Genomic DNA, 21,262 nt, shown 5'->3' on the forward strand with positions numbered 1-21,262 from the left:
CATGCTGAATCGTACCCAAAAACAAAACAAAGAGCTTTTGGAGGCCCCCCGGCCTGCTGCAAATCGCTCCCAAACTATTAATTATACCAGAGCACATCTGTTAATCTGAAATTAGCCAGCCAAGCGCTATCCATGTAAGTGCGCCATGCGAGCGATTGCTGGCCGTCGCGCTGGCCCTTTGTGTGCTTAACACTGCCAGTGACCTGAGATGCCTGAACAAACAGTGCTGCTTGCGGCGGCTTTGAACCCCCAACCTTCTGGCCTGTTCTCTACACAGTCTTTTCTTTTGAAGTGCCATTAGCAGCCACTGCCGCCCCCCCCTCGCTCGCCTGCTCGCTCGTTCTCTCTCGGTATGGCACGGCGCAGCCTTGAGACCGCTGTGGTTTCCCTGCACGCTGCCTCTGGGGCTGGCGGGGCTCTTAGCGTAACACTCACCAGAGCAGAGTGACGGTTTCCTTGGGGCATTCGGGCCAACTCCATGGCATATATCAGTCCGTCGAAAACGGGTGGGAAAGTTGGAGTAGAATGCAAGCAGTTTGTTTAAGGCTGCGATATATGGTTTCTAAGCCCTCAGGTTGTTGTTTTTTCTCTCCGTCCTTTGGGACAGAATGTCACATGTCGAACGTCGTACTCTGTGCAGAAACTGTGCCTTTTTATTTGCTCTGCTTGGCCAAGATGCTAATTTTACGACGGGGCTGAGGCTTTTCTCCGGCGCCGACGTTCCCGTTAATACGTAGTGACAATGCGCCGACTGCTCAGCCTCCCCTCGTAATGAGAAAATGATTCCCTGCACGTTGAAAAAAAAAAACATAAAATAAAAGATTTACCGCCCTGGCGTGGTTTTGATCAGCCGCTTTCGGCGAGCGACGTCTTGACGGATGAAATGTGCGCGCGCTCGCAGGAGTGTAGCGGCGGTTTGGTGTGTAACACGCGTGTAATCCGGTGCAGAAAGGCGTGGGGTCGTGTTGCCATACGCCGCGTGATGGAGCGATAACGAAGCTTTGACATCCCATTGTGCTTTACCTCCACATCTCAAAGTTTTTACGAGTCTCCTGATGTGTTTTGCTTCCCCGTGCAGAGCTGTACGGGTTCGACGTGCTCATCGACGCCAACCTCAAGCCGTGGCTGTTGGAGGTGAACCTCTCCCCCTCCCTGGCCTGGTGAGTCACATCACAAAAAACAACAAAAAATGTTTTTCATTTCTGCATTCAGGGGATTTTTTCCGCGATTAACGGGTTGCTCCTATGTCAAATGTTACCGGCTAATTTTGGAATGTAAACTGAAAGAATCAGCCAATGACGTGAAAGCAGAAGTGACTAATAGTATTTCCTTTGACATTTTTTTACATTAGTTGTCTACAAATTCCAATAATCTTGACTATAGACAGAAATAATTATTGTTTCCCGTTATTAGTGAAAAACACGAACCACACATTCCTTGAAAAAATGCATCTTCACCCCATCCAACAAAAAAAAAAACCTTAACCTGGTGACAGTAAAATAGGTTTCAAAACTTCTTCACCGAGAGAAGCAGAGACACATTTTTGACTGTGCTGAGCTACCTGTTCTGCCCAGAGCCGTCGACTGCTGCAGTCAGATGTTTGTCATTTTTTCATTTTTCAGCAGTGGGCTCATGTGGCTGCCTTCGTACATGTGCTGTCTTTTAATTCTCTGTTCACCCCCCCTCCCAAAATACAAATTTTTCAGCGATGCACCTTTGGATCTCAAGATAAAGGCCAGCATGGTTGCAGACATGTTTTCACTTGTGGGTGAGTGCACACTGAAACAGTGACGCCACACAATGTCCATTTGATTGCAGAATTTTTGCAGCAAGAGTCACGTTCTGTTGATATTATTACCTGTTAGTCGGCCAATCTTGATCTAAGAGACAAGACTTTAGATCCAAGCCAAAATATTTGCACTGCCTTTTGTTTCGTAAAGACAAAAACAATTTTTGCAATAGCTACAATCCATGAATGACTTGTTTCACGTCGTTCCAATTCTTATTTTGAAAGGAGGTAGCTGATGTAAAAAAAAAAAAAATGCACAGATGCAAGACTTAAAGTCAAAGACATTTTGCAAGAATGAAATTCTGCTGCTGAGTTTCTTTCGATCTGCACAAAGCTTCTCGGGGTCAGTGCAACAGCTCCTGTGTTTACCTGAATGAACGATGACCGAATGAGTAAATGAGATAAGTCAATGATTTGTAGACAAGTACTGACAAGAGACTTCTCGATTGTTTTGTATGTATAAACTGGATTTGACAAGGCAATAAAAAGCTCCGTTTAGCATAAATAAATGGAGAATGTCTGGCCAGTGTAGAGATAAACATTGTTTACGCTGCCTTTTCTTTCTTTCTTTCCTTTTTTTTTCCTGGAGTATCAACAGGGTGTGGGATGTTTCTCTGTCGTACCTCCTCCCCTCATCTCATGATCATCCTCTTCTGAGACTGAAGGGAAATATTCTCAGAGTATGTGCCTTAGAAAGTAGGAGAATGTCACTGTGTGTGTGACCGCTGCTGTGTTTAGTCTGAACGCTTGGCCCCAAGAGACTGAAACTCAACTCGTACACCGAGCAATGAGAACTCAAAAACTGGCCGTATTGGTTTTCTCCCGAAGCCTTCACAGGATACATGGATGAACAGACACACGAGTGGAAATAATATTTTGTTTTTCAGCCTGGATAGTAGAAGGATTGCAGGGTGTTTGTGTGTGTGTGTGTGTGTGTGTGTGTGTGTGTGTGTGTGTGTGTGTGTGTGTGTGTGTGTGTGTGTGTGTGTGTGTGTGTGTGTGCGCGTGCCTCGACTCCCAAGCCGTGCTGCGGCTTGAATACAACCCCACCGCCACCGCGCCGCCACCGCCGCCCCACCCATCTGGCTCATTAAATGAAAGAGCGCAGTCATAAATTGCCAGTTATCTTTGGACAGAGACGTGAGCGTGGATCTGGAGAAAATGAGCAGTGGCATGTAAAACACAGCACATCCATTAGACGCCAAACAAAGTCGCTGTCGGGCTGATAACACTTGAGGCTCCGTTCCAGACCTGTAAATAATGACAGCATTCCATTAGCGTTCCATTGTTTTTTTTTCTCCTCCCTCTGCCTGTTTGCTGCCATCAGTCGCGACTCGCTCGTGTGTTTGTAATAATTGCGCTGCTCGGGCACGAGTGTTGAGGAGAAGATTGGGAAGAGTTCCCAGGGCGGATGATTCCTACCTGACGGCGAGGGAGAGGGAGCGCAAAGACAACCTGAAAGGCTGCAGCAGCAGCAGCAGCAGCAGCAGCAGCAGCAGCAGCAGCAGCGGCGGCATCAACAACTCAATTCAAGTCGTGTTGTGACGCGTGGGATCGCAAAAACAAAAAGCACATTTCTGTGACTTTTCACTTTTACGGCCGTCTCAGAGGGAGCCTGGGAATGAATAAACAGGAGATCATAGATTTAAATCTTACTGACTGGGTGGGAATACTGTAGTGGGAAATGTGAATCACAGACCTCCCCGCCCTGATCATCTATCACTGAAACGCTGCAAAGAAAAGAAAAAAAAAAATCAAACGGTTTGGAGCTGTCGGCGTCAAGAAATAAAGTGTCTGCGCGAGAGAACGTGCGAAAGGAAAGACGCTCTGGCTGGCCGGGACGCGTCCTGAGATCTGGTGCAGAGTTCAGCGCGAGGCATGTGTTACCTTCGCGGTGAGATAAGTGACCAAGCAAAACAGTTAGCCTGGCTCGGAGGGAAAGAAAACACCCATAAAACACACAATTTAAACACCATAAAACTAATGCAAATAAGTCCTTCGTTGGTTTTAGCAGATTCGTGGGAGGCAGACGTATTGCCGCTCTGATCCCGCTCGCCTCTGGAATCCAGCTCATCCATCCCGCAAAACTCCCGCGGCTGGCGTTTTCACTTTCAGTCTCCGACGAATCCGGCCGGCTTCCTTGACGGATGGAGGGGCGGTGGAAGAACGAGGGCGCGAGGGAACCGAGGAGATTAGCAATGGATGCGGCAGCATCTGTGCTTTTATTAGAACCAGATGGCAATTTGCACAACAACGGGACAAATAAAAGGACACTGAAGGCTTTTCTCGGTGTATTGGTTTACTGCTGGACCGGCTTTCGCAAAGATGTGCTCGTACGTCACAGTCAGATGTAGGGCGGCGACGGCGTGGCCGCGGCGGCGGCTCCTCTCGGACCAATGAGAAGGCTTGGCTGGCGAAACGTTAGTGTGACAAACGGAAAACGTTGCCCGTTCACCCTCCTCAGCGCTGCCTTCATTCTCCAGATGCTTCAACCTGAAATGCTTCAGATAAACCTCCCCACCCCCCCACGGGTGCACATCATGTTACATTGTATTCACACAGTGCCTCAAAAGCAATTGTCTCTAATTGAGCCCGGTGTTTGTGCGCATCATCAAGCGGCGGTGACGTGTGTGTAACCCTCCCCCCCCCAAACCTCCGTGGCTCTCTGGTGTCCCCCCTGCAGGGTTCGTGTGTCAGGACCCCCTGTCGAGACACCCCCGCTCAGACCGACTCACCCAGCAGGACCCCGGCCTCAAGAACGCTGTCGCCCAAAGATGTCAGGTACGGGATCGGACCCCCCACCACTACTCACCCGCCTCCCCCTCACAAACCCCCGTTCCCCCCGGCTCGGCACGGAAAATTCACCGTAACGCAAAACAAGCGATAACGCAATCGCGGCGCTCTTTGAGTGACATCAGCGTTGCGAAGCGGGCTTATTGTTTTATCACTTCTAATCAAGTTACTAATGCTCTCTCTCTCTCAGTCACTCTCTCTCTCTCTCTCTCTCTCTTGCTCTCCGAGGCCACTGTTGCCTCACGGTGCCACAGCGGCGAGAGAGCGCTTGGCTCCGTCCGCGCTCGCTGCTGCACCCATTTGGCGCGGGACCGCGCTGCTGGAGCGAGCCTCGCCGAGAGTCGGACAGATTTCTGCTCCGCCTTAGAGTTGTGCAAAGGCTCTCGTTTAGAGACACACACACACGCGCTCACTTGCACGCGGCGCGCGCGGACCAGCAGTGTGTCATTGTCGGTGCCGAGCGTCCTCGCTCGCCGCCTCGCTGACTCACTCGCGTGTCGTCTCCCCATCTTTTCAAGCGTTTTTTATTTTGGCCAATTCCCCAGTTGCGTGTTCCACTGCTGGTGAGAGATTGCCCGCTGCTGTTCGCTTTATTTGATTATGTGGTCGATTTTTTTTCCCATTTATTTTTTTTTTCCTTCCATCCAGACAGACGGCCCCGCCCGTATCGATTTCCAGTGCCCATCTATAACCGAGCCCTCATTACATTAGCGGAGCGCTGTGAGTAAGCAAGCTCCTCCAACTGCTGCAGTGCACCGCTTGACCTGAAAAAGTTTCTCCGAGTTTCTCAGCGGCAACCCGCTAAACTGCGGCTGTCACGCGGGCTTTTCAGGGGGGAAAAAAAGGGGGCTTTCACTCTGATTAGGGGTAACAGTCGAATCGTTTTCTAAAGGATTAGGCCTTGTCACTTTTTGGCTGCCTTTTCAATCCCCCTTCACAATCCCCCCAGCCGTGTCAAACAAATTAAATTTAATCCCCCTGCTATTTAGTTGACAAATTCTGCATGATATCCTCTGGGGTTGTGACCCCGCCGTCGGGTCCCGAGTCTCAACCTCGCGTGCCAAGACTGTCAATCACAGCCTGGTATTGTGAGCGGCGGAGGCCAGGAATGCCAATGCAAAACAAATTGCTTCATCCTTGTGGCGGGGAGGGCCGGGCAGAGAGTCTCTTTTGTTCTGCCGCAGGTTAGTCCGTAGCCCGTGTTCTATTTATATGTGATAAGATCACTCGGAGCCGGGCCACGGTGATTCTTTCATCCTCTCGGCACGCTTGTAAACGCGAATTAAGCATAAACATTTGCAGAATACCAGTGCGGTGGTTGTAATTAGTTAAGCGTTAACCTGCTGCTCCATGCTTTTGTTTCTTGTTTTTTTTTTTTTTTTTTTTTTCTACCTACTGCAGCGCCAGCGGCCTTCGTCGGCGGGGAACTCAGAAGCAGAGGGGTCAAAAGACAAAGCGGTGCCCAAACAAGGCCAAGGGGACAGCACTCTGAGTCTGACTGCAGAAGAGGTGAGGCAGCGGCGGCAACATTAACACACTGTTTCATCTGACTGACTGCTGATTCTCTGGCCTTTATCATTTTCTTGGGGGGAAAATGCTTTTTGGGCCCATGGGATTTTGTTTTGCTGCAGTACCTCGAGTGTCCACTGGAGAAAAATCGGCACGGTGCCATATATATTGCTAGTGTGCTATCCAGTTCTTATAATACATCCATGCTCAAACCCCTTCTATTGGTTTCAGTGTTTTTTTTCTATTTCCTTTTCGCAGATCAAAGCCATGCGGAGGATGCGGGAGGAGTACGAGAGGCGGGGGGGCTTTATCCGTATCTTTCCCACCGCCGAGACGTGGGAGCACTACAGGTGAGCGCAGCCAAGAGGTGAACAGACGTGGTTGCAGGGGCCCGTTTCTCTCTTTTTGTCGTGAGTCATCCGGGCTTCCTTCAACGTGACGTAATTTTGCAGCCAGTGGATGCGATTGTGCTAAAAGCGTGACCGCTAATGAATCCATTAGGCAGGGGAGGGAGAGCTTGGAAGAGTTTTGCTGATTTTTTTTATTTTTATTTTTTTCCCCCGGCACGGTAATAAGTGTGAACTCTGTTTATTAACTTGACGCACCAGGTGGAATGTTTCCCCTGTTGGTTTCCACAACTCTTGTTTATTTATTTCCCATACCCGTACGGGACACAGCCCAGATGGATTTTCCTTATGTGGTTTGTGCAGCCAGCAGAGAAGAAGAAAAAAAACAAAACAAAAACAAAAAGCGATAACATCAAAGTGCTTCCTGTCGGTGGGAGTGGCCGATGGAGCTGCAGCCACCATTGTTTGCAACCTCACAGTAACAAAAAATATGCTGACTGGATTTGGGAAATTTTAGACTAAGTTATGATTGACTTAAATCCTCATTCCTCCCTGGTAGGATTTGAAATCTGTGGACATTTTTTTTTCCAAACAAAAAAAAACTTCATTCACACTGTCAGCTCCCAGACCAGTAGCCACCAGAACATAAAAAAACACAGGCTACAAATAATAATTTAAAGTGTAATTAGGGGTTCCCTGCATTCATGATTATAATGATTTTCTCATTATCATTCTCTCTCAGCGGCTATCTGGAGTCCAAGACGTCCCTGAGCTACATACTGGCAAACAGACTTTTCCATGGAAGGTAAGCGTTTCCATTGTGGTCGGGAACGTCGGGGAGTGGGAAATAAATGTCTCCATCACTCTGTGGGAATGGCCGGGCTCGAACGTGGCGTTTTGTTTGGTCTCGTCCCGACTGGATAGGTGAGAGGGGACGGCTGCTGCAGGGATGTCGCCCAGTCAACTTTTCCAGAAAGTGCCCAGTGTGCATGTGGCATCAAGCGGTGGGGGTGGTGGGGGGGGGGGGGGAATGGAGGGGGGGGGGGATGGGGGGTGACGGGAAGGACGGGAAAGACAGATGTTTTCGATGAGCCATATGTTTTTGCAATGCGACCTGCGTCGAGGGCACTCCAGTAATAGTGAAACTTGAAACTTTTTAACACCTTCGACTGTTGCACACTTTAGATTTTATGCTTATTTATTAGGTGGCAAGATTAATGTGATGTTTTTAAGCTGTTATCGCCCCGAAAGTCATTTTCTGCTCCTCGGGCCCTCCGTTTTTTTGAATGCACCAACATCTGGACAAGCTACTAAACCACACTTTCCTTTTTTTAAAAAAAAAATAAATAGAGAAAAAAACATTGCTCCCCTTTATTATGCTCATATAAATCATTATAGTGGTTGTAATTACACTGGTGTTGACATGTCTTGTTCCGTCCCTCAGGAATCTGAAGGGGAATGTGCAGCTGCAGGTGGACGCCCTCCACGGCTGTCATGTCGTCCAGTATGAGAGGAAGCTGCTCTCTCTGGAGACACGTAAGAAGAGACATCGCCACCTGAGTCATCGCCATGCCTCGGGGAAGAGGAGATCGGGTAGGCTCCATGTTTTCTGCTTCGATTTACCAAAGCGGCCTAAGGAGAGCGCGGCCGAATAGAGCAACATCACAAGCTAAAGCACTTCTGTTTCCAATAAGGGAGTTTGGCCGGATTCGACCGGGAAACGAGTGCACTTCATCGCAGCAACAATAAAAAGAGAGAGAAAAAAAAAAATCTATTTTTGAGCGTATTTCATGTGTGTGTTTCGTCCGAAATGCCGGTGATGCAACTAACATCCGCGCTGCCTCGCGATGCTTTGCATACCTCAGGGAAGGAATCCAGGACCTCCCTGACGGCGAGCGGCAGTCAGGAGGGAGAGGGCTGCGCTCTGGAGAGAAGGCAGGAGGTGGAAGAGCTTCCCGAGCCAGACTCACACAGGGTTTTAGTAGCCGAGCTGAAAAAACAAATGGTCACACAGCTGGACAGCTGCCACGCCGAGGCTCTGTCCAGCTCGGCGGCGGCCGGGGACAGTGCCAGGCCCAAAATCAACCTGCTCAACATCCTCCATCAGGGCTGGAACCTCAGGTCGGTCTGTCTGCACCCTGGACTGCTGCTTATGTGTTAAATATATAGGTTTAATATACAGTACATGCTGCTGATGTTTGATATATACACTACCAGTCAAATGTTTGGACACACCTTCTCATGCCTTTTTTTTTTTTTTTCGTTAAAACTTTCGACACAGCAGATGGATACTTAAGACATCAAATATATGAACATAATGTATGTCAAGAAAAACACGTTAATTAACTCTGAATATGTTTTTTAATGAAAGGCGGCTATTTTGAAGAGTTAAAATATTAAAGGCGTTCAAGTTATTTTACACTTTCATTGTTTCCTACATAATGTGTGTTCATCCGTAGTTTTCATGCCTTCAGTGAGAAACTGCAATGTCAATAGTCATGAGAATGAAAGAAAAGACATTAAACTCATTGCGTTGGTCCAAACTTTTGACTGGTAGTGTATATAAGTACATATATATGTATATAAAACAGATATATATATGTGCAAATACATTGATAGGTAGTATTTATTACATTGTGTTTAAAGAGGGTCAGGTCCCTAACATGCACTGATACAACCAGAAATGAGACGGTGAAGAAATGTGGCCCTTGAATTTTTGGAATTTTACCTCTGGTGTTCTTGGAAAAGAAAATAGAGACAAAAGTAATACTAGCTGTCCGCTCCAACCACAGGTTGAGTCACTGTCTGCCCCTGTCTTTTTATTTACTCGGTCAACAAATGTTAAAACCCGCCCGTGCCCCTGCAACTTACATAATTCTATAAAAAGCAGGTGACATTCAGTAATGGCATATGTAGTGTAATCAAATCAAGTTTTAAGCCTGGACTTCATTTTGTCATTCACCGTGGATAAAACAAATAAAAATCTTTGGTCCCCCAATGAGATGAAGGCCCCCTTTGAAAGAAACTCTCAACGTTTCTCCTCCGTCACATCTGAAAACACTCATCACACTTCTTTACCTCCAGTGGAGCCGGTTGGCAACACCATTCAGGACTGAACCCTGCTCACATTTTGACCCGGCGAATTGGATTCGATTATCAGAGTTGAAACATGAGCAATCAAGCTGCCCTGCATTGTTCCATACAAAAGAACAATTCTGCACTCGACTATATCAAATGTGCAACAGTCCGTGATAGATGTGCCTCTTGTGGAAGGATAGAACCTAATGTGTGAACAAAATTTAACTGAGCCGTAAATCAAACTGTTGCCTCTGTGCAGTGTTTTTACAAAGTAGCTCGGCCAACGAAAAAAAAAAGTCGTATAAACTGTATATTAACTCCCAGACGTGCGCAACCTGTGCCAACCGCCGCCTATAAGCGCAACGGAGGCTGTGGGCCGTAAAAGTTGTGGCGGAAATTATCATTTGTGGAGGAATTGCGATAACAAGTCTGACTTTGTAGAAATTCCTCAGCGCTTGCCAGGGCCAGGCATGACGGAGGGAAATTATAGCGCAGGTTATCATTGTTTTTCCCAAAAATATTTCAGCGACCGGCTGTTCGAGGCTCACCTGGTCCGCAGAGACAGATAATCAATTCAAAGAGTTGCAGGAAAGGGACACCGAGTTTCAGCGGCTTGATACATTCCAGATTTATGGGTCATATATCAGGAAACAACACAAGCTTTCGCTGTTATTTCATCTGCCGCAGCAGATGTGTGGCAGCTTTTAATGCCACTAAATAACTTTTGCAGGCGAGTTTTAAGTAAACAACAAAAGGCCGTTTGTCATGGTGTCATCGGCGGCGGCGCCTGCTTTCATCTCGCGCTTCATTTTTCTCTGTTATTTTTAGCAAAGTGCAGGCCCGGATGGCTTTCTCCTCCTATCTGCAGCGGGTCCAGCAGAGACTGCTGGCGGAGAGCCAGGCCAACACCATCCCGGCTTGGCCGGACAAAGACAACGAGCAAATGGTACGTTAATAAAACATAAATGCATGCGGCTGGAATTTCCCCCAGGGGGTTGTTGTCTTTTGGTATTTGTGCGTTGGCGCTCTGGACTTTCCACTTTGGAAGCCTGAAAGGCCCCTGAAGGACGCAGAAAAGAATCAATCATTCAGTCATTCACCGTGTCTGCATGAGCGCAAAGGAAAATTAATATTCCGCTATTGCTCCCGTTTAACTTGCAGACGCGAGTGTAACTTAAAGCCTCCTGTGCGGATGACTTTTTTTCAATCTAAATTTCTGTTGCTACTTTCTCAAAACTGTTGCAACATTTTCCCCAGCTTTTAGCAAAAAAAAACCCCAATGTTCTTCAAGCCGTGCTTTTTGCGGACGGGCCCCCAAAAAGTACCGTCGATGCCGCCACGTACAGACCAGGCGGGGGTTGTTCTCATGTACGCGGGCAGCGACGGCCCGGTGGGTCCGAGTGTTGCTTTATGAGTTTAGTGGCTCAGAACGAAGAGGGGAAAACCTTCCCACCGTCCCGCAGGTCGTATTATGTGCAACGATGAGGGGAGCGTTCCCAGAATGAGATGGCGTGCGCTCGGTTGCAACTGGAGATACGAGCGGCAATCACACTGTATGTTGCAGAACTTTACTGTGCATGAAAGCCTTCTTCGTTTGTGCGTATCGTATGGACATGGAGTGGAACGTTTATAATAATAATGGATTGGATTTAAATAGCACTTTTCATTGAATCCGTTATCCATTCATACCACATTAACACCATGGATGTATTATAAGAACTGGATACTGGACTGGCAATATGGCGGCGTGCCGATTTTACCCAGTGGCCACTCGAGGTACTGCAGAAAAAAATCCCATTCGCGCCAATTGGCCCCTCTGACCACCACCCGACATCCGTACAAGGCAATGTGGGTAAAATTTCCTCTTCCCCAAGGACACAACGTCAGAGATAGAGCGGGATTTGAACCGGCAACCTTTTGGCCATTGCACAACCCGCTCCAACGCCTGAGCTACAGTCGCTCTGCAAATCTTTTCTACCCTTTCCATTTGCAGGAACTGGTGATTCGCTTCCTGAAAAGAGCGGCCAGTAACCTTCAGCACGACATCAAGGTGGTCTTCCCCAATCCGCATCTTCCTCTCCAAGACCGCAGACGCATTCTGTCTTACCAGCTCGGCGAGTTTATCCGCTGCTACAACAAGGTACTTTTCTGTTCGACCTGCGGGCGAACGCTTCAAAGGGGGGGAGAGAGCGCCCGCCGACGCTGAGCCCTCTCCTATTCTCTGCCCTCTCCTCAGGAGACCGATCACATGGCGAGGAAACACGAGCACAGCAAAGCTGAGCACTGTGTCAGCACCACCATGTTCCAGGAGTACATCTCCGCTGCCAGGTTGGTCGGAGGCGCTCGCCTCGTTGCCGCCCTGTGCTGTGCGGCTGCAGTCCTGCCATACGCATTTTTCATCTTCATCATTTTCTTTTTCCCCCGCTTTTTTTTTTTTTTGCACTTCAACAGCGAAAACGATCTGGAGGAGGTGCTGACGTTCTACACGCAAAAAAATAAGTCGTCCTCCGTTTTCCTCGGGACCAAAAGGAGTGTTAAGAAAGGCTTCCGTGAAGGAAATGCCTCAAGCAACTGTGAGAATTCCAAAAGTGAGTCGTCCTCGGCCCGGGCCCTGGACGCGGCCGCTTGTGCACACAGTCTCTTTTTAACCGTGTCGTAGGATGAGAACAGGATTAAAAGAATGATGACATCTTAGTGTAACAGGGAAATAAAAAGCATTAAAAAAGCCACAAAATCCGAATGACATTCACCCCAGTTATTATCTGTGTAGATCCAGAGAAAAAAAAATCCCATCAGACCCACAAAAAAACCCCAAAAAACAAAGGCATCCTTTAGGAAATGAGCGTTGCGCTATTTGGTATCCAGCTCAAATCTCTCTCTGCCCTCACTCTGGCAAAGGAGAACCAGGCCCGGTTCCTCTCGCGCTTTCTCCCACCAAAATTCTCCTTGCATTTGGCTTTTATTCGCATTAATATTTTCTTTCCCAAGTGCGGTAAACAGGAATTGTTTTCAGTTTGTAAACAACCCCCCCCCGAGGAAAGACAAAAAAAGCAAAGGGAAAAGAGAAAAGAAAGAGACTGAGTCGCAGTGTGAACGAGGGGTCAGCTTCAAACGATTAGCGGCCCGATGTGTGTCAGAGGCGAGGAATGGCGAGCGGGCGATAAAGTAGCTTCTGGCTTTTCTCCTTTTTCTTTTTTCGAGCAGCTCTGCCTCTGGCCAGAAAGGATTCCAGCACCTCGGAGCACTCGCACACAATGAGGAAGATCGGCAGTGACCCAGACATCAAGGCCGCGGCTGGTCCACTTCCTGACCAACAGTCAACAGTTGCAGCGAAGCCGGAGGTCCAGGGTTCGCAGCATTCCTCCACTTTTCCCGTGACTTTAGACTCGGCGCACATCCATCCGCATGGCGACCTGTCCGCCTCCGCCTCCCTGCCCCTGCACTGCCCCCCGCCGCCGCCCGCTCAGCCGCCGTCCTACGCGCAGTCCCTGGCCAAGTCGCACTACTGCCGCCCAGAGGCCCTCTGCGAGCCTCCGGCGTACTCCTCCCCCTCCTCCTCGTCCTCCTCGGCAGCCGTGGCCCAGTCGCCCCGGTCTCTGTGGACGTCCATTTTCGCCGGCGCCAGCGCCATCTCCGGTCAGCCGGTGCAGGGCTTCAGGAGGATCCACTCCTCCTCCACCTCCTCCTCCGTGTCCGGCTCCGGCGCCGCGTCTTCAGTCCCCAGCGCCACGCTCACCTACGACCAGAAGCTCTCCAGACCTTTCTCCTCGGGTCAAGGTGAGTGCACAAACTTTTTGTCAACGCTGGCACGGCGACAACATTTTGAGGTTGTTGGTTGGTTGATGGTATCCGGCATTTCAGGCCAGATAGCAGTACTCGAGATTGGTCTTGATCTCGAGACCAGTCTGAAGACCACTTTTTAATGGTCTTGTCTTGGCCTTATTCTATGTATATTCTTCTATGAGAACCGTTCTAAGGGTTACTTTTTTTGTACAGCAAGTATACACTTTTATTTTTGTATTTATGGGCAGTATGTTAAACTTTTACCAATATAAAAATCATAATTCCAGCCAAAATTTTACACATTGGACCTTTTAAAACTTATAATGAAATAACAAAAGCTTATCTGCTATATACTACTGTATGTTACACCTCAGCAAAGTGGAGCTGTGACATGACCGTCTCCACAGACACAGTTTTTCCTGTTTACACAACAGCTGCAGACAGAGCGTTTGCATTTTCACATGGAAAATCGCCCCTCTGAATCAAATGATTGAGTTGACGTCAGCCTGTTGTTTACCGCCCTGCCAGTCATCCGGAGGAGCGCCTCCGATAAGCTCAAGTCCAGCTCGGCGGGGACGTTCAAGGAGCTCAACTCCCTGTCGGCGCCGTCCAACCAGCAGGCCTTCATCTCCGCCCTGCAGAAGCTGGCCGACAAGCAGGCCGTGCGGCAGTACGCCAGCTCCAGCCACATCAACCTGCTGACACAACAGGTGAGGCTCGTTCCAGGCGTTGCCCAGCGGCTACTCCCGTCGGGAGCGGAGGGAAAACGCTCGCCGCGCTCAGAGATGACATTTTGTTTAGTTATGAAGCAACCCGCCAGCTGATACGCGAGGGAGAAGAATCCCGGCGCTGCTGGTGCGCCGCCGCTGTGTCTCGCTGTGAGGTCTCTGGCGGTTTTCTAGCTTTAGTCCATTTTTTAGAAAGATTAAAAGTCCTTGACATAAAAATCTACAATTAGAAAGATTTATTATGAACTGACTTTTAGTTTTCGCCGTGGTCCTGTCAGACATATTACGCATTTTTGCATTGCAGTCTTTGAGAAAAATGCCTTTTTGGGCCGCATTGAGTTTTTGTGCTGCAGTACCTCGACTAGCCACTGGAAAAAATCACAGTGCCACCATTTTGGCAGTTCGGTATCTGATTCGCCATAGAGCATGCATAGAGCGCACTTCCCATCATGTGATAATTTTCCAATTTTTTTGTGAAAGTTTCAACTTATACGTAAAAATATGAAACTATTACTTTATTTTGCGAGAATTATCACGAAATAAAGTGATAAATTTCACGTTATAACGTGAACCTTTCACAAAGTAACACAAAAATTATCACGAAATAACATTATAAATTCATAATATAACATGAAAATGATCACGTATTAACGTGATAGGTCACAATATAACGTGAAAATGATCACGTTATAAGGAGAAACTGAGCCCTGTTTTTTCTCAAGGGTGGCAGCAATGTGCTTCTGTACTGTTGCGGTCTCTGGGAAGGAAAATGTTTTTTGGACCGCAGTACCGTGAGTGGCCACTGGGAAAAAATTGCTCCTCTGCCATATTGTCAGTGCGGTATCCAGTTCTTACAATGCATCCATGGATCTGACAGACCAGTCGGAGCCAGAGGGTCTGTTGCTCCCCCACACACCTCCAGTCTCCGGGGCAGTGTTGTGGGGTGGTCCAGCCCGGAACACTGGAGGGGGTTTGAATATCTGGCTGCCCCCTGAAAACAGCGGTGAGCCGCGGCTTTGCTCCGTGTGAGGTCTCATTATCGGATGCGCCATGGGGGAGTGATTTCGGTTGATGCTTAACAAGCAGCAATGTTTCTCTGGTAATTGATGCTTATAAATAGAGGAATGTGTCAAATTGGCGCTGAGCAGGAGAGCAGCCGCTCCCTTGGCTCCGTCGCCACCTTCCTCTCCTGTGTTCCACCAGGGGTTTTTGTCATTTCGGCACGGGGAGCCCTCCTCCTCCTCCTCCTCCTCCTCCTCTTCCTCTTCCTCTTCTTCCTCCTCCTCCTTCTCAGCAGCCCACACAGACTGTAGGTTTTATGGCTTCCCTTTGAGCGTACGTTATTCTGCCTGTCTGAAAAAGGTGTTTGTTGTATACCCCGTCGATGCTTAATCCCGGGGCTTGGCAGCGGCTGCCTCGGCGGAGGGGGGAAAGTAGTTCAGTGTTTTGCACTTAAAGGCTCAGGGGTAGATTTTTTCTGCGCTTTTTTTTTCATCTTTTTTTTTTTTTCTTTTTTCCTCATAAGAGCTCAAGATTTGAGGTCATTAAATCACTCCCTGGACTAAATGGAGAACTCTGTAAACATTAGCAACACCCTGTTGCACGGGGCTGACCTCCGAGCTTTTCGAAAGCCATCGCTCACTCTCGTGCGAGGCCCGCGCGGCCGAGCGCAGAAACCGAACTTGAGCGAAGCCAGGCGCGCAGCTATCTCGGAGAAAATCCCTCCGACGTGTTTACGCCCCGCACATCACCGCCAAGCACCCCCCACCTCTGCCCCCGCCTCGTCACGGACCGTCTTGTAGCGTAAACAAATCGCCGGCGTCGTCGAGTGACGACCCTCCGCCTTTCATTCAAAAAGCGCTCGGACATCGGCAGCCCGGGTGGAACTGAACGCGGCCAGTACACGTTGGCGGCCGGCTCTTCGAGAGCCGCGGCCCCGCTGGCAGGCGCCCCGCTGCGCTTGGCAGCCTCGCAGGTTTCCCCTCGCGCGCTCGGCGCACCGGAGGAAATAAAGTAAATATAAAACTGCCGCAGCTGCGTAATTAATTTCTCCTCCTAAATATTAAAACATGCTTCCCGGTGGCGGAACGTGCAGCGGTGCAAGCTGATGTTATTGTCGTGCGGAGGATGCTAGCAGGGAGGCCCAGGATGGACCACCTAGGCCTAGGAGAGCGGCTCTGCCTTGTGCCGTGTGTACATTTCACATCACCTCCAGATACGGGAGAATGAATCGGTTTTTGTGAGGGAGGAGAGGAGGGCGAGAGAGCGAGCTAGAGAGAGAGAGAGAGAGAGAGAGCGAGAGAGAGACAGAGAGAGAGAGATAGAGAGAGAGAGATAGAGAGAGAGAGAGAGAGTGAGAGAGATAGAGAGAGAGAGAGAGAGAGAGAGCGAGAGAGAGAGAGAGAGAGCGAGACAGAGAGAGAGAGAGCGAGATGACTGGTAGCGCTGTGTTTGTTTAAACTGGCGTCGCGTCGAGTCGGATTGTGTGTTGAAATTGTCTCCTGCGTCCGCAGCTCAGCAAGATGAACCTGGCCAACAGGGTGCTGAGCAGAGAGAGCTTCACGCTCAACTCTCGGGAACGCCATCCCACCACCGCCGCCGCCGCCGCCACCGCCTCTCAGAGGCCAGTGAAGGCCGTGCATTCAGGAGCGGAGCTGTGCAGCAGCACCGGGTGAGTAGATGTGGAGCAGAATCCAAAATAAAGGCTTTTCATGTTGTTTCAATGACAGTAAGGAGTCAGCCCTGTCCTCAAGGAGGAGGTGGAGATCTTTCAAAACACAGCTTTTCTGTTGGAGTTGGGTGCACGGGGGAACTGTTAAACAATAAGAGCCGGACCTGTTGGGAAATGATCGCTGACTAGGCAGAAGGTTTTCAGGAACTCAGCTTCACGCAGCTTGCACACATGACTCCCACTTCCTGTACGCCAGGAGTCACCAACCTGGCGCTGAGAGCTGCTTCATGGGTCCTGAGTCATATGAAGGGCTACCAGTTGGCTACACCCTCCTGAAATAACAAACTACTCCATTATGTGAAGACACTTAGCAAGTTAATGATCTCAATAATTACCAACAATACAACATAACAAGGTTGGATAAATTTAAATTTTTTCAAAGAGGCCTGTGGGCTACTCATGTGGTCCTTGGGGGTTACCTGGTGCCTGCAGGCACCACGTTGGTGACCCCTGCTGTACACCATACCTGCAGTAGTTGGCCAACACTGCACCTGACAGCCTACATATGCGACGGGAAGTTTAAAAGATTGTTTTAAAGTTCTTTTATTCTTGGTTGGGGACAACTAGAACAGTTCACATTCGAGTTGAGGAAAATCAATGACAAAATGAGCTGCAGATGAATTTAATTCTTGTCATGTTTACTGATGTGTGCGTGTGCGCGTGCACGAGAGACCACTGTAAAGCACTTTGGGCACAGTTCAGGTACAGGAATAAGTGGCAAGTCTGTCAATGTGACTTTTTAATTGACAATGGCGAGTTGATTGATCAAAAACAGGATCAAAAATAGTTAAAACAGGCTGTATAAATTCCCACATATTGAGGGAAAGGCCCTTAGTGTGAAGCGCACTCTCACTGCACGCAAACGACAACATACCTCGCTGCCTATTAGCCGTTTTCTTTTTTTTGTGTGTGTGTGTGTGTGTGTGTGTGTGTGTCTACGTGTTCACTTCGTTCTTCCTCCGTTTAGCCTCTCGCTGAACTCGTCACTCACCAGAGACTCAGGCCTTTTCCTTCCAGCCTCTTCTTTTCCCCTCGCTCTCGAGCTCCGCGAGCCTTCCAGTCAGTCGTCTACAAAGACAGATTGCAGTCGGTTACGCCGTGACTCACTCTCGGAGAGACGGAGTAAGAGGGGAGTGAAGAACGGATTCACCTTTTAATCCCCGGAGGTTAAAAGCTGCTGTCTTCTGGCCGGTAAACAGCGTCATTTCAGAGCGCCGTTCTGCTTGTTTATCCGTCCAGAACCTCCCGCATCGAAAAAGGCAGCGCCGATATTCAATTTATACTCTGACTTTTCATTGGCTTGCTTGTTTATAAAAACACGTTGTGATGTAAAATGTGCTTCACCGCCAGACATCAGCAGCAGGGATTCAAGTAGAAAGAAGAAAAATGAGCAATGGTCTTGTTTTGTTCTGTTTTTGGGAAAGCATTCGAGGTAAAATGCATCACTTTGTCCCCGACCTTGAATTTCGCACCGAGTGAAACATTGAAGCGAAGAACGCACAACCTCCCCTTGTTTTTCTCAATCCCTTGCACTCCCCCGCTGAGCGCAGATACTGCGGCCGATTGTTGGCTTCACGTGTTCGCCAGTCACCTTTTGCCAAGTCAATCCTTAACATATCCAGGGTAATCAACTTTACACAGGTCTTAATTACAGGCCCTAAGTAGAAGCCTGTTAGGTCACCCTCAATAGAGTCTAAAATCTTTTTTTAATGGTCTCTGATGACTTTTCACGGCGAAGATTGGGAAAAGATTGCGCGCTGCCAACACGTTTTTTAAGTCAGGCCATTTGAGTGCGAGGCCAAAATTGGGCAATTTATTATTATGTATTTTTTTTTCCTCTCTCTCTCTCTCTCACGTGCTTTGTGGAGTAACTTACAATTGGAAACGACTCCGGAGTTGCGCGCAGCGTGTGCGAACCGTGTTGGCAGCTCCTCCAGCGCTGCGCCTGCCGTGGGCGGAGGGAAGCGCTGATGGAGCGGTGTCAACACCTGCGCGCTCTCGTCCGCTCCAGGCTCTTTCCTCTGCAATTACCGAAAGGCCTCGCGCTCACCCCGCACCTCGCTCCCCTCCGCGCCAAAAAAACAGCAGACAAAAGACAAGGACGGATCACGCACTGGGCCTGTGTAGTACAAGGCCGGGAACACATGTCAGCTGTTAAGGGTGCGATTTATTCAGCGTCGATCGGCTTCGCTGCGACGTTTTAATCGAACCCGCTGCCTTCGCTGTTATGTAACCGCAGCAGGGGGAGAGAGAAAAAAAAATACCAAACATGCAACGCAGCTGGATCGCGGAGCGAGAACTCCTACGCGGCCGTCTCGCTTCGCTCCGGTCTCAAAAGTGTTTTCAGTCGTTTCTCTGCGGCCCTTTTCTGGGTCGTGACGGAAGCAGGAAGCGTTTGCCGCAAGCCGGCCTTCAAGGGAAAGACGACGCGCTCGTGAGCCCGAGCTGCTGCGAAAGACATCAGCGTGGATGCTGCCGCAGCGGCTGTTCTATCAAAACGAGAGGGCTCTCAGACAGTGAAGGAAAAGCATTGAAGGTTGTAGTGAAAAGAAAAAAGGACTGCAGAAGTAAGTTTTAGGCTTTATTCCTTACTTGTAGTTGATTGAGTTCTGTTAAATACAGTTTGTATGTGTATATATATATCTATATATATATATAGGTGCATATCTATCTTATCTATCTATCTATCTATCTATCTATCTATATGTATATACGTATATATATATTTATACGTATATATATATATTTATACGTATATATATGTATATGTGTATATATCCTGATTGTTGTTCTGATTATATTCGCATTTCATCACGTCCGTGCCGCCATGCGATTCTATTTTTCGTGTAACAAACGATTGCACATTTTACCTAATGAAGTTCCCAGTGAGTGTGGGTGCATGTCCAATGTCAGGCCCTGCACCGCCAGGAAATATTGGGCAGTTGCTACCGGGTTCGGCGAGCAGTAAAAAAAAAAGAAAAAGAAAATGTGTATGATTGGTCCTCTTTGAGTGTGATTTTAGAGTTCATTTCAGGGTTTATTGCCATCATTAGCGACTTTCTGGGATATTTCCCAGCTCTTGAAATGGCTCTTTACCGTAACTTTAAAAAAAAGAAAGAAAGAAAGAAAAAATGTTGGAAATGTTGGATTGGACTGGCCAGGTAATAGAATCTAAAGATGTGAACCTGACATTCTGCTTTGTGTGCAGCCCGCTTGTTTACATCCTCCATTCACTCTGTGGAGATAACCAATCAGGTTGTGTGTGCAGTGGATAAAGGGAGCCAGGTGCCGGGTCAAATGAGAGCACTTCTGAAAAATAAAAAGGGGGATGAGATGCAATGCAATTTTTTTCAACACTGCAGATGAAAGAAAAGATAAATTCATAGGGCGTCTATATCATATATCTATATATATATGCATATCTATCTATCTATCTATCCATCTATCTATCTATCTATCTATCTATCTATCTTATCTATTTATAAATATATATATATTTAAATATATGTATATATATATATATATATATATATATATATATATATATATGTATATATATAAATATATATATACACATACATATATATTTATATACATATACACACACATAAGATGGCAATCTGTAAGAAACGCTATTGTAAATCAACAGCCATGCAGCCTCACCTTCAATGACTCCCTCTCTTTTTTTTTTCTTTTTTTTTTCCATCACGTGAGTGGCACTATCTGGACCATGTATATCAATCGTTACTTCCTGTCCGCCGCCTGTTACAGCCAAACTTCCTCAATTAGACATTGGGGTAAACTGCCCCGATTCACCTCGCTGCTGTTTCTTATAACACTGAATTTCCTGGCCCGGCCCAGCCCCGCCTCACCACCTCCACCCCTTCCCCCTCGGCCCCGCCCCTCCCCCCCACCACCACCCACCCCCTTACACCCCGTTTCGACGGCCGGTGCCAAACATGCTGAAGCCGTTAAGCTGGCCGTCTCTTTAAGCAACCACAGGGGCGAAGCGTGATAGGTTTCAAAGAGGAGCGCGACGCTTTGAAGTAGCGCCGGCAGAATCTAGCAGGTATGCTACATCAGCAGTGGGAGAGCCGCTGCCTCGTCTTCTCCCCACACCCGCTCTCTTAACTTTTTGGGACCATTTCCCGTTGCTGGACCTCCTGATGTGTTTATGATTATTTCCATTCCGCACACTTATAAAATTATGTGAAAAAAAAAAACGGAGGGCCGTGAATTCAGCAAAACTGTTTTTTTGAACGTTGTCTTCTTGTCACAAAAAAAAAAAAAAAAAAAAATTTAATCTATTTTTGGTGTGTTTTTATGAATTTTTGACAGCCGCCGTTGGTCTGTCTTGTATTACTTGCGTGCGGTCCACACTCGCCTCTTCATTCTCTCCGCTCTGACCATGCAAATGACAGGAAACCATCACCATCACTCGCACCGCCTTGTTCACTCTGGCAGGGCTCGCGCTGAGAAATACCACCGGCCTGTTTGCGCAAGT

At 48.2% G+C, this 21,262-nt stretch overlaps 1 protein-coding gene across 6 annotated transcripts in view; it reads left to right on the top strand.

Moving 5' to 3' along the window:
- ttll5 (tubulin tyrosine ligase-like family, member 5) overlaps nucleotides 1–21,262 on the top strand; it is a 56,493-nt gene that overhangs the window by 15,090 nt on the left and 20,141 nt on the right. For 4 of the 6 annotated variants that reach the window (XR_012926043.1, XM_076018221.1, XM_076018219.1 and 1 more), the window contains exons 13-27: nucleotides 1,079–1,160; nucleotides 1,707–1,768; nucleotides 4,473–4,570; nucleotides 5,984–6,091; nucleotides 6,350–6,441; nucleotides 7,181–7,243; nucleotides 7,883–8,031; nucleotides 8,304–8,559; nucleotides 10,345–10,462; nucleotides 11,510–11,656; nucleotides 11,753–11,844; nucleotides 11,968–12,104; nucleotides 12,721–13,293; nucleotides 13,828–14,009; nucleotides 16,541–16,698. Coding sequence is in view for 5 of the 6 variants with exons in the window: in XM_076018221.1 (XP_075874336.1) it covers nucleotides 1,079–1,160; nucleotides 1,707–1,768; nucleotides 4,473–4,570; nucleotides 5,984–6,091; nucleotides 6,350–6,441; nucleotides 7,181–7,243; nucleotides 7,883–8,031; nucleotides 8,304–8,559; nucleotides 10,345–10,462; nucleotides 11,510–11,656; nucleotides 11,753–11,844; nucleotides 11,968–12,104; nucleotides 12,721–13,293; nucleotides 13,828–14,009; nucleotides 16,541–16,698 (2,317 nt within the window). In the remaining variant the exon portion in view is untranslated. Of the gene's footprint in view, nucleotides 1–1,078; nucleotides 1,161–1,706; nucleotides 1,769–4,472; nucleotides 4,571–5,983; nucleotides 6,092–6,349; nucleotides 6,442–7,180; nucleotides 7,244–7,882; nucleotides 8,032–8,303; nucleotides 8,560–10,344; nucleotides 10,463–11,509; nucleotides 11,657–11,752; nucleotides 11,845–11,967; nucleotides 12,105–12,720; nucleotides 13,294–13,827; nucleotides 14,010–14,749; nucleotides 15,872–16,540; nucleotides 16,699–21,262 lie in introns of those variants that run through there. The other 2 variants (XM_076018220.1, XM_076018222.1) reach the window with 2 other exon arrangements.

Source organism: Nelusetta ayraudi, unplaced genomic scaffold, assembly GCF_046127955.1.
Source record: "Nelusetta ayraudi isolate G7.1 ecotype Tasmania unplaced genomic scaffold, CSIRO-AGI_Nayr_v1 ptg000007l, whole genome shotgun sequence".
Taxonomy (NCBI): Eukaryota; Metazoa; Chordata; class Actinopteri; order Tetraodontiformes; family Monacanthidae; genus Nelusetta; species Nelusetta ayraudi.